General features: G+C 42.4%; 2 protein-coding genes across 2 annotated transcripts in view; one reads left to right on the top strand and one right to left on the bottom strand.

Annotated features, from left to right (window-relative positions):
* nt5dc1 (5'-nucleotidase domain containing 1) overlaps nucleotides 1-12,621 on the bottom strand; it is an 81,059-nt gene that overhangs the window by 61,777 nt on the left and 6,661 nt on the right. Inside the window, exon 6 of the mRNA XM_030721010.1 lies at nucleotides 12,528-12,609. Within this exon, the coding sequence (XP_030576870.1) occupies nucleotides 12,528-12,609 (82 nt within the window). The remainder of the gene's footprint in view (nucleotides 1-12,527; nucleotides 12,610-12,621) is intronic.
* Nucleotides 6,009-12,538, top strand: col10a1b (collagen, type X, alpha 1b). The gene is made up of 3 exons (XM_030721008.1): nucleotides 6,009-6,139; nucleotides 6,478-6,610; nucleotides 10,022-12,538. The coding sequence occupies exons 2-3, from the start codon at nucleotides 6,493-6,495 to the stop codon at nucleotides 11,875-11,877; spliced, it is 1,974 nt and encodes a 657-aa protein (XP_030576868.1). The 5' UTR covers nucleotides 6,009-6,139; nucleotides 6,478-6,492; the 3' UTR covers nucleotides 11,878-12,538.

The following is a 12,621-nucleotide window of genomic DNA, read 5'->3' as shown; positions in this document are numbered from 1 at the left end:
GTTCCTCCGTGAGTAGTTCCCACGGTGAAGTATGGAGGAGGAAGTATTCCAAATCCAAGGCTCACTTAACCAGCATGGCTACCACAGCATTCTGCACCCACATGCCATCCCATCTGGTTTAAGCTTAGTTGGACCATTATTTGTTCTTCTTCAGGACAATGACCCCAAACACACTCCAGGGCTAACTGACCAAGAAAGAGGGCAATGGAGTGTTGCGTCAGATGGCCTGGCCTCCACAGTCACCTGATCTAAACCCAGCTGAGATGGTTTGGGATGAGCTGGACCGCAGAGTGAAGGCAAAGCAGCCAACAAGTGCTCAGCACCTCTGGGAACTCCTTCAAGACTGTTGGAAAACTGTTTCAGGTGATGACCTCATGAAGCTGATTGACAGACTGCCATAAGTGTACAAAGCTGTAATCAAAGCAAAAGGTGCCGACTTTGAAGAATCTAAAACATATACTGTGTGAGTTTACACTTCAGAGTAGTCCTTTAGTTACCAGCTATGATATCAAAGGTGATTTTGTTTTGTCTTGTTAAACAGTCAGTTTTTAATATTATAGCAGGTGTTCACATAACAGCATCACATCCACGCAAAATACAAAACACTCTGTTCAAAGACGGCTGTGGTCTGAGTCACGAAAATGGGTGTCAACAGGTTCACATTCATGGTGTTTAGTTTATTCGTGTAAGTCACATAATCACACATTCAGCACACACCTGATTTCTTTGATAATCTATTGCTTTTGTTGGTTTTAGTTTCCAACCTACGGGATATAAAATATAATATATCAAAGACCAAGATGTGTGACTGTGTAGCGTATTACGGATCTTCTTCAGTTGCAGGGATAGACAGATTGCAACACCCCTATGAAAACCTGCTTATTATGAGCCCGAGTGAGAGGTAGGCTTCAGTTCAAATAAAAAGGGCTGGTCATAAAAGCACTCACTCAGCCTTGATTAAGATAATTAGCTTTAAAGTAACCCATTACCTGCGCCTGAAATAAATCCTAAAATGAGAGCAAAATCTGATTTGGTAACCAAGGAGTTCTGTGTCTCCGGCTTTCATTTTTCTTTCACATGAGCCCAACCTTTCCATAATTTCATAATGACCCGGGCAAGATTCTGAAAAAAAAAAAAAAAAATCCAGAAGGATGCAGTGAGGGCTTTTTGTTGCTATTCTGAATTACACTTAGCCTCAGGTTGGTCAAGCCTGCAACCATGATTTTTGTCTCTGGATCCCTGTAATTGCAGCCAAGACTCAGCCAGGAGGTCCAGCTTCAGGCTTTCCAATCATAAAGCTCTAAGTGCCTCTTAGTGGCCTATTTGGTTTATTAAAACGTTAAATCTGAGCCACCGTCACTTCCCATCTCAAACACTCTATCTTTAGCTCTTGCTTTCCACTCTTCCTTGCTTCCTTAGGCACATCAACCTGCAATTATTTTCCTCGGGCTGCAGGGCCTGGGACCAAATGAAGACAAGACAGTGCAGAAACAGAAAAAAAATCCAAACAAGGCGTAAAGGAAAACACAGACGAGAAAAGATATATTAGATATATATCACTGACAAAAACAAATGAATGACAAAATAATGACTCGGTTCTTAGATGGGGAGGCTACTAAGACCCTGGTATCAACAACCCTTCTTTTTATATGTTGTCATATGGATGTGGGGCTCCCAGTCACAAGGCTGTGCATTATTGTGTAGTATTTGCTGAGAGTGGTCTGAAGAGGGATAAACTATGAACTGGCAAGAGGGTGTTGGGATGATGTCTCTGATCTGTGGCAGCTCCAATTTCTAATTTTAAAAGGATCTAAATTTAGCTTCTTGATACCAGATACCAGACGGTACTTTCAGATGGCTTGCAGAGTCCATGCCTCTATGGGTATTTGGCCACAAATGCTGTGCCAAAAGTAAAGCTATATTTCATCATGACTTGTATCTAGGCTCAGGCCTTGGTGGGTGGGCAGAGATCGTTTTAATGTTTGGGCTTAACAGTTTACTAGCTTACTAAGATCACACGGGTGTATATGATAGCCAATAAGAAAGTCCAATATTTAAATTTAAACCAGGTTTGGGGTCATTTCATCTCAAAAAAATCCTTGCATATGTACATACAGGATCTGGTAATTAAGCAGTCAAATGCTATGCTATTCCTATGAGTTGTGCTAAGTGAATAGTTTTTAAATGGCATTTTTTATATGGATCTGCATTCATAAACAAATTCTGGTGAATGGAACAGAAAGTCTTGAACCATATACCTGCTGTCCTCAACACTACAAGTTCCAAAATATTGGCCGTTGCCCGCACAGGAAAGATGAGACATTTTGCAGGAAGTTCGGTAATTGCTGTTTCCTGTTTTGACTTCTTCTAGCACTGCCTCAGCACTGAAGCAGAAACAGTAGACTGCAGTGGATCAAAGCTCATCACATGCAAAAATACAAACGGTTATGGCACTGTGATGACGTCATAGTTTGCATTAGCAGTGACCAATGTGTTGACCTCATAGATCTGAAAGAGAAATTCCACCACAAATGGTAACGTAGTTGCTGCAGGACACTCAGAAATTTTGCTTTTATACAGGGATATAACCAGAATACAGTTGAGGACTCAATAAGGGACTCGATTCAACTGGTTGCCTGCCCGTTGAGTCAAATCCACTATTGCAAAAAGACGCATCACAGACTAGTTGTGCTCATTGGCACCGACTAACTGTTGACCATCTGCCTGCAGCAGTTATTTGAGAATGACTGCAGTCCATCTGAGTTGGACTGTGATTGTTTGAAGTCTGGACACTTTCCAGCAGGTGACCTGTTAAATCACCTCGCGATCAGAGGTTGAGAGTGCTGCATGCTCAACCTCAGGGCGACCACACGATCGTCACAACTATTTGCAGTCGGTCACTGAATGTTACCAGGCAACCACAGATTCTTCCTAGTTGCAAGGTTTTGTTTTACTCTAGTGTGACTGAGTCATTAAGGTGCTGCTATCCTGAAATGAATTGAATTCTATTTTAAATGGCATGGACACAGTTACTTTAGGCTGCAAATGCTTTGTCTGAATGTCTGTCTTGGTCAAGTGTGATTTTTAATCTCAATAGTTCTATTACTCTGGTTAAATTAAAATAAACTGTTATAAACACACTGTTAGCAAGAAAGGGCTGAATTTGACCTTCAGTCCAAAGGTTCAAATTACAATTCAGGAGTCATTTAGCAACACGTATGTGATCCCCTCCAACCTAAAGGCACCACATTTTCTTTTGCAATTTGGACTGTTTGTGTTTCCACAGTTCATTTGCCAGTGTAATACTGTTTAGCACCGGCCTAAAAAACATGCCTATAGTGTAAAAATCAGGGCAGAAAATGAATTAAAGTTTAGAAAAACAAGGGATGAAAATTTTAAAAATGACTGTCTGAAGAAAGGACCACAAATGGTGAGATTGCCTGAGCTTTCCTCTGTCAGCCGAGGTGCAGAGCACATTTCTTCAGAATCACAGAAAATACAAATCAGACTTAATCATAAACACATTTCAAGCTAATGTGAAAAGCAGAGGCTGAGTATACTGGGGGACAAACTTTGTCATCTTCAGAGTTAATTAAAGCCACTGAAGGAGAATTAAGTCACGTCTGGAGTGAAGCGGCAGCATGTTAATGTTTGCAAGGGAAAACAATGGTTACAGCAGACCCTTCCCAGAAGTGCAACCCTCCCTGCCGTCAGAAGGTGTCTGAAAACACTGAGGATGAATCCTTATCGCACTGTTTCAGTAGCGCTCTCCATACAGCTCATCTCCCCTCGTAATTACATGTTTTTGCTTTACGACTGCCTTTTGCCATACGCAGCACAAGCTTGCCCAAAAACAGCCTGTGAATCTAAGTAGCTGTTTACAATAAACCTCACAGCAGCTAGATTTAGATAGGGAGGCATTAATTCTGACACACCAAAATGGAAAAAAGTAATCCAATTGAAATAAAAAAAAGGGAGCCATGCCTCACTGCGGTCACTGCCACTTTCATGGTGAGATGCAATGGCATATCTGCAGATTAGAAAGTTGTTAAATGTCGACTCCACCTCCCACACTACTCTGTCATTTCATTCAGAGTTTACCGAAGATGCCCACGGCTCGATGAATTCTCATCTGCGGCTGGCGGTGTAAATGATATGGTGAGAGAGGAGCAAAGGCTTTTCCAAAACCAGACATATATTACAAAACACCCAGCCATTCAGGACTCTTACACACAAAAGATGTAAGGCCGATGTAGATCAGGAAGTTAATACAAGTCTGAAGTCTTCTTTGTTTCAGCCATCAGTCAGAGCTGATCATCCACAGTCATGGAGTACCTGAGATGAGATGATCAGCTATCTCACATCTTCTAGATCAAGCTATCAGACTGTCTTTGAGATATGATCCAAGGCTTACTTTTAGATATCATTTATTACGTTTGTTATTTCATCAATTTGATTTTGTTTCTTTCACTTTTTTTTTTTTGCCTAAAAAAGGGCAACAAGAATAATCCACTACTCTTAAAACCAAAAATTCAGCTCATTTTTTTAATACTACACAAATTAAACTATAAATAATCTACTTTCTGATGTGGGTTTTTGGTTCTGTTTTATTTTTGTTCCTTTATGTTTGCTTGTTTTGTTTGATTTTTGTGCATCAGATAACGTTTCCAGCCCGTTGTTGCCCCCGTCACAACTTTTTAAAAATGCGTTACAGGCATCAAGTTGAAAATGAGCGAGTATTTTTCTGCAAACTCTCTGATATGTTGCTGTTTTACTACTGATTTTGTATTTTTGATTAAATACAGACTTTAAATTATTAGCAAATGATTGCATTATCATTTATTTTACCTTTTGGGAAACAGTAATCAAAGTGCAGTTGTGGTTATTTTTCAGTTTTTCCACACTTTTCAGATATGCAGCATTTCAAAACTTTTACATTAAAAACTAGCGTCAGATGTTGTGTTACATTATGTTAAATGGGACGGAACATTAGATTAGAGCCCTGCTACCAAATTCAGTTTATTTCTCTGTGCCATAGACCATTTAAAAACATGTTCCTCACACTCTAACAGCAACTTCACTCCAGCTATCCTCCTGGCATACTAGCACTGAGCCTGAGCTGCAGGCCAGGGGCTTCTCACAGGATGAAGCAGGTGAGCATCTTAGAAAAAAACCTCACTTCTGCCTCCTGGTGTCTTGAAGCTGCACTGTGGCTCTCTGCCTCACAAACCACAGGCTGGTTTGGAGAAATCACACAGACAATATACAGACATAAACCTGCCAGCATCATGACAGGTTTTTGCTCTGTGAAATATAAACATGAACACAAATGAAAGGTCAGACTGCTGAGCGTTAAATGAGTATACACTGCCTGCTGAAAATTACACACGTGAAAGAAAAAGTTTCCAGCACCCATCAAAAGATGGGTGCAAATTCACATTTAGCCCAGGGTGACTGAAAATAACTGTCTGGTCCATATAGTGCACCACAGCCTGACCAGTACAGAGTCTTCAGACAGGAGGAAAATATTGTCTTACGTGCACAGTCTTTACTTTTCCAGAAAAACATCCCGTCGCAACCCGCTTAGTCAATAACTTGATGTTTTTAGACTTTAAGAAAACAGCAATGTTTGTGCAATTAAGAATGCTAAAGAAGGACACTAAAGCAGAAATCTGTCACACAAGTGCCGTTTGCCTGTCAAAAGAGCCGTCAAAGGTGCAACATCTACACAGATGTTTAAGTTCAGATCACCCCCAAAATCAGCATACTAACTATGAAAATGTCACCCACAGGGAGTCTTCCAGCCCCTCAGTGCTGCTGCTGCTCCACACAGACAGAGAGAACCAGAGGGAGAGAGGAGGCAGAGAGGGGAGGAGAGAGAGAGAACATCACCCTGGAGTGACAAGTGACATGGCACCATCATTAAATATGACATCAGAACAAGGGAGGACCTTCCAACAGGCAGATCCTCCACGCTGCTAAAGACCAGTATAAATACCTTGAGCCCAGTGCCCTGGGAAGCAGCAGCCGCCGCTCAGACAGTCGAGAAAGACTCCACAGCTAAGGATATACGAGCACCGTGCCCGGACAGCAGCATCCCAACTCTCCCACTGTTTCTCCAGAGGCCTAAACCCTCCCGGTAAGGTGGCTTTTGTCTGATTTCAGGGGATTGCATCAGGGGGATTCCCAGCTGCAGCCTGGCTCTGACTGAGAGGTGGGTCAGTGGTAAAGTGCTGACTGTAATGAGCCATGTGCTGCAGCTGGGCTTATACCAGGAGACAGATTGCACCTGAGAGTGTAGAGTCAAAAACATACTATATTTCCTCTAGGAGTGAACCAGTAGATGCTTTCATTGTGTGAGTATAAAAGGCAGCATTGGACAAACCAGTGTGGAAGTCAGCCATCTCCACTGCTTGCACTAGTTACATGTAAAGATGCTTCTTCTCATAAAGTGATTTTTCTTTTTTGTCTTCACAGGTTTAGAGTCACAAGATGGACCTTAGGGTAACAAGCCTTCTCCTCGTCCTCCTAGCATTAGCTGAGGCAACCCCTGAGAGGTATTATCATGTCCCAAAAGTGAGCAAGACTCCCTACCCTGTCAAGAGTCATGGTGAGCCATATATGTGTTTTATTTTCATAGAAATCACAATAATGACAGTTCACATAAGGCTAAAGGGGGGGTGGGGGAGCCATAATAGAAAACATGCCTTAGTGCAAAAAGTGCATCTATTTATTTTAGCATAATAATGCATTCCTGCCAAGCCCAGTGTTCATTTCAAATGACTGTGAGCTGGAATGCAGAACTTCATTTAAACTGCATCAGCTTTATAATGCAGTTAAAACCAACCTAGACAAACGAAACTGCTAAAAAAGCACCAGATGATACTTCAGTACTACATCTAATATTTTAATGTCCATCAGGTCAGTGAAGACCAGGGTCAGGGTCACAGTTATGGTTAGGTTTTGTTTTAGCCACAGATTATACAGACCAACTCTCAGAAACTGCAGGAGCTTATCTTTCACATACATTCACTTTGGTGGTACAGTTGGCAGTACTATGTTCCACATGGGTGAAAATTCTATAAAAAGGGCTGAACATTAGGCCAACCATAATCCTACACCTAACCCTACAAAGGTTGATAGTTAACTGGGGAGAATTAAGCTATAAAGGTATAAAACACCAGCCAAAATAAAATAATGGAACAGAATTGCCTTCAGGTTTATTTAACCTCATAATATCCACCAGGTTGCTTGCAAACCATTTGGGGTTAGGATTAGGTTGCGTTCTAATCAAGTATAGGTTCAAAAACTGTGAGATGTTGCCTTTCACAGGGTTTTTGGACTCACAGTTTTTCTGTTATAAGATTTCCATTTGGGGATGCCAGATAGGTGAAAAGTCCACATAAGGGGAGGAGATGTGAACCTAACCCTAACTCTATCCCTGACCGTAAACAGGTCACCAGCAGCCTGGTGGACATTAAGAGGTTTAAAAAGGAAACTTTTTCAAGTCACCATACCACGACATAACTGCCGGTTGAGCTGTCAAATCAAGACCACTGATCTGATTACCTGTGTGAACCCTGCAAACACAGCAGCCTTTTACATGACTTAAAGGCAGTCTTTCAACTAGCTCCAAGTCATTATCCTCATCATCGCTACTAACTGCACGTATCTTGGCCTCCTGCTGCCTCATGTACATATGGAAAGTGCCACCCTCCATCATTAAGTGCTATCAAGCACTGAACTGCTGTGTATTGCTGTACATAACTGAAAGGTGGGGCAAAGCTGTAAACAAGCACTTGTGCTCTGGATAAATTAAGTTTAAACAGGAAAGCTGTGTATACTGCATGTGTCATAAAAAACAAAGCAGAGGTTATGACGTAACAACCAAGATGACGCCTAAAACTACATTTTACACCACAACTAAACAAAGAGTCAAATTTTGTGAAGTTGAAGACGCATTTCTGCTGTTTTGCTCTGATGTGGTGTGACTGTGAGCCTTGATGTAAATATAGAATTCAAAGTCAACAATGCCGGCTCAAATTTGACAAATCTCCAAAACAGATGCTGTGACCACGTTGCAGGCACGCCCTCACAAACTGCCTTGTGGTATTAAAATCACACCACACAATTACAAGGGGCGAAAAAAAAAACTATACAGGCTGTGGAGAAACACTCTCACAAGTTCAAACAGTAAATCTCACAAACAAACCACAGCAAATTTAATGGAGCTTCACTCAGCTGAGAGATTGGAACCAGTTTTTCTAATATAAAAGACAGAATCAAGATTTGAGACTGAGAGGCTATTTACTGAAGCAGCCAAACCGAGTGTGGATAATGGCACTACACTCAGTGTAAGCCTAGCGGTGTTTGTTGTGTACAGGAAACATGCAGTTAAGATCATAGGTCAGCTACCAAGGCCAGTATCATCACCTTCACTTTGTGGTGTCCTCGGCTGCCAGAAATTCCCACTTCTGGCACAAACATCCCCTCTGGGGTTTCAAGCACAGCCCTTATGTGTCTAGAAAATGACAGCCTTCTCAGAGAATTTTTTTTCTCAAAACACCATCTCAAAAGAGAGGCCAGCACCATTTGATCTGTCTCTCTGACAGGTCCGAATCCTTTTTTGACAGTCATGCATCCACAGTTATGATGAAGAGCTATAGCATTTGTCATGCTTATGTAAAGTCTTACTGTCTTTTCAATGTTAAAGCTCAGACGAATCAGTGTTTGCTTTTTACTGCAAAAACTAAAAAAGTAATTATACTATTTATAAAGATAGCAGTTTAAAAATAGCATATCTTGAAACATAACACTGTTATTTACTTATTTGTAGATAAAAGTATCAATTAACTTTAAGATAACTAAGTACTTACCAAACTGAAATGCATTATATTTAAATTTGTGAATCATCACTAAATATCCAGATACATGAGCAATAAATATAACCTCTTAATATCTACCAGGTCATCAGCCGAACAATTAGGGACGGGGTGAGAGTTGATTTGCCAAATGCTGAACAGGCATAGTTTCAGAAACTTTCAAATCAAGTCTTCTTTATGCATTACCCTTTTACATGATTTCCATTTGGGTATTCCAAAAATGCAAAAAGTCCATAAACCAGGGTAGAAATGAACCTAATCCTAAGCAGTTTGCTAGCAACCTGCTGGATGTAAGCAGTCAAGAGATAAACAATTAGACTGGTCTGCAAGTTATAGGTGTTATCATGGATTATTTTCAAGTACAACCAGCCAACTTTGTGCATTATACTCCCAATACTGTCAAAAAGGAGTAAAGCTATAAATGTTTTGTATTGTTCTTTTTGATTGGAAAAGAGGAACTGTGCTTAACTGCACCTATATTATTGTGGTAAATTTGGCGAACACTCATCTGACCTTGCCCATAAATTGTACTTTATGTGGCAGGAAGTGCATTAAGATGATGTTGATTTAACAGTACTAACTGCACATTTACTGGCATGGGGAGTACAGAAAATTGAAGGGTGCACTATAGTGCGGGCATATACAGCTGAAGAGCACAGGAGAGGTTACCCTGGGTCTTATGCCAGCAAACGTAAGCTGGATGAGAACATCACCACAGATCAGTGGTGCTGTGAAGATGATGCTGTGAAAAGTAAGGAGTGCTTCATCTACAACCCACCCCACATTCATGGGGAGCAGTATTTCAAGTCAGATTGTGATCTTGTGGAGCAGAATAAGACTAGCTGGGGTTTTTCAAGGGAAAGCACAATGAATGGGTACAAGATGCTCTAATATGAAGCCACTTCCGTATAAACTCAGTTTCAGTTCATCAATTCATTGAGCATAACAAAGATGCCACATTTTTACACTACATGTTATGATACAGTTTAATAATCTGATAGTTCACTAAATTCAGTAATAAGAATCAAGTTGACCCAAAGTTAAATAACAGAGACATAATAACATTTTGACATATGCATTATATGAATTAATTACATTATATGTTTGTTTTTTGTTTTTTTGTTTTTTGTAATCCCTAGCTGTTGAAGGTCACCCAGGCCCTCAAGGACCTCCAGGTGAGCCAGGACCAATGGGCCCACCTGGACCTCCTGGAAAGAGTGGAATTGGACACACTGGACCACAAGGCCCACCTGGACCTCCTGGCCCTCCTGGCTTCTCTCAAGCAGGTAAACCTGGTGTCCCAGGTAGCCCTGGAAAACCAGGTGCCTCTGGAAAGCCTGGAGACATGGGTGCACCTGGCGCAACTGGAGCAATGGGTCCCAGAGGTGCACCTGGTACCCCTGGAATTCCTGGACCTGCTGGAATTTCTTCTGTCGGAAAACCTGGACCAGCTGGGATCCCAGGAGGAATGGGCCCAAGAGGAGAGCCTGGTTTGAAGGGACATCCTGGAATTCCTGGTCTTCCTGGACTCAAAGGAGAGAGAGGCATTGGAATTCCTGGTGTTCAAGGATCATCAGGACCTGTTGGACCAATGGGTCCAGCTGGAATGCCTGGCAAACCTGGAATTGGTCAACCTGGTGCCACCGGCTTTCCTGGAGAACCCGGCAAGTCTGGCATGCCTGGAAGAGATGGTTCACCTGGGCCAATGGGTCCGCAAGGGCCAAAGGGTCACACTGGGCCTCCAGGCGTAGGAGCATCAGGAAAACCAGGCCAGAATGGTACCCCCGGCATGCCTGGACCAATAGGACCCAAGGGTCCGCAGGGTCCTGCTGGTCAGCCAGGCTCACCTGGCATGCCAGGTGTTGGCAAAACAGGTGAACCTGGAATACCAGGTAGCAGAGGAGCCCCCGGTAGTCCAGGAACAACTGGTCAAAAAGGAGAGCCAGGCCCAACTGGATTTACCGGTCAGCCAGGTGGTCCTGGTCCCATGGGTCCAGCTGGCCCACAGGGTGCAAGAGGATTCCAGGGTGAGTCAGGCCCAGTTGGGCCCAAAGGGGATATTGGTATGGTAGGTGCACCAGGCCCAAGAGGAACCAAAGGAGAACAGGGAGCTCAAGGTTTCACTGGAAAGCCAGGTGCCCCTGGGGCAGTAGGTCCTTCAGGAATCCCAGGTCATAATGGTGCTCAGGGTCCAAAAGGTTCACAAGGCCATGCAGGTGCCCCAGGAATCCCAGGTGCAAATGGTGTCCAAGGGCCAAAGGGACACACAGGCCCCCCAGGAGCTCCAGGTAAAAGTGGTGAGAGTGGAAAACCAGGACCAATGGGACCAGTTGGCCTTCCTGGTCCTTCAGGTCCCGCTGGACTCAAGGGCCATCCAGGTCATCCAGGTGCACCCGGTCCAGCTGGCCTGACAGCTAAGGGAATTCCTGGTCCCCACGGTCCCCCTGGAATTCCAGGTGCCAGAGGTCATGATGGTCTCCCAGGTGCTGCTGGTCCTCCTGGACCACCTGGTCCACCAGGAGAGGTGATCTACCACCACGAGAAGAGCATGCCAATCAAATCCCATGAGGTTGTGATGCCTCATGAGATGATTAAGGCTCCTATGTCTGCTTTTAGTGCTGTGCTTACCAGGGCCTACCCACCAGCTGGAACTCCTATTCAGTTCAACCAAGTTCTGTACAATGGGGAGAACCATTATGACGTTCACAGTGGTGTGTTTAGTTGCCAGGTCCCAGGCCTCTACTATTTCAGCTATCACATTCATGTCAATGGCGCTAATGCATTGGTGGCCCTCTACAAAAATGATGAGCCAGTTCTTTTCATCTATGATGAGTACAATAAGGGCTTCCTGGATCAGATGGCAGGCAGTGCTGTTCTCATGCTGCATCCAGGTGACAGAGTCTATGTTCAGGTTCCTGATGAGGAGAGTAATGGTATATTTGCCGCAGATAATGTTCACTGCGGTTTCTCTGGGTTCTTGATTGCCTCAACGTGATTTCACAAATCCAAATAAACCTCAAACCTTACAAAACATTTAATTACTCAGAGAAAAAGATCAGTTTACAAAGTTCATAATTTGGATTGCAGATTAAAGAAAAATATGGTTACAAGTTTTAAAGGTTTAACTGCCTCATTCAAGAGTTCAAATGTCTTCAATTTGCTAAAGAGTTCTTCAACTGACAGTTTATTGGTGACTAAAAGTGATTCCTTTCCCCAGTTTACCTTGTATGCCTTTGCAATTTTAAGATACATGAAACGTAACAACATAAGATACATGATACTTCGAGTGGTGCTCTACAACTGCCTGTAACATTTACAGCATGTCTTTTACTTGTGTTTGTTTTTATTAATGTCTGTTGTTTAAGAACTTTCCTGTAATATACATACAAAAAAAAACATGCAAAAGAGTACTATATGTTACTAGAGATCAGCACATTCTCACAAGCACTGTGACCAGGAAAGGAACGTAAGATGAAAAATTTGAACCATTTTTTCCTAAACAACTATGTCTCCTTGGATGTGTTAAGTTATGTACCACTCAAAACATGGAATAAAAGTTCTTCTTTGAAAACGAAAAATTGTGTTAATTTGTGTTGTTCTCATAAGAAAACTAAAATGTGTGCAGGTTTGTAATAAAATTCTTACCTTTGAATGCAGATGTGTTGTAATTGTGGTCAATGGCAGCAACCATGTCTTTCCAAAAGTCAGAATTCACCTCATTTCCTCGCTGTTTGAAAAG

Source organism: Archocentrus centrarchus, chromosome 24, assembly GCF_007364275.1.
Source record: "Archocentrus centrarchus isolate MPI-CPG fArcCen1 chromosome 24, fArcCen1, whole genome shotgun sequence".
Classification (NCBI taxonomy): Eukaryota; Metazoa; Chordata; class Actinopteri; order Cichliformes; family Cichlidae; genus Archocentrus; species Archocentrus centrarchus.
The sequence above is the reverse complement of the archived record's forward strand: the minus strand, read 5'-3'. Positions and strand labels throughout refer to the sequence as shown.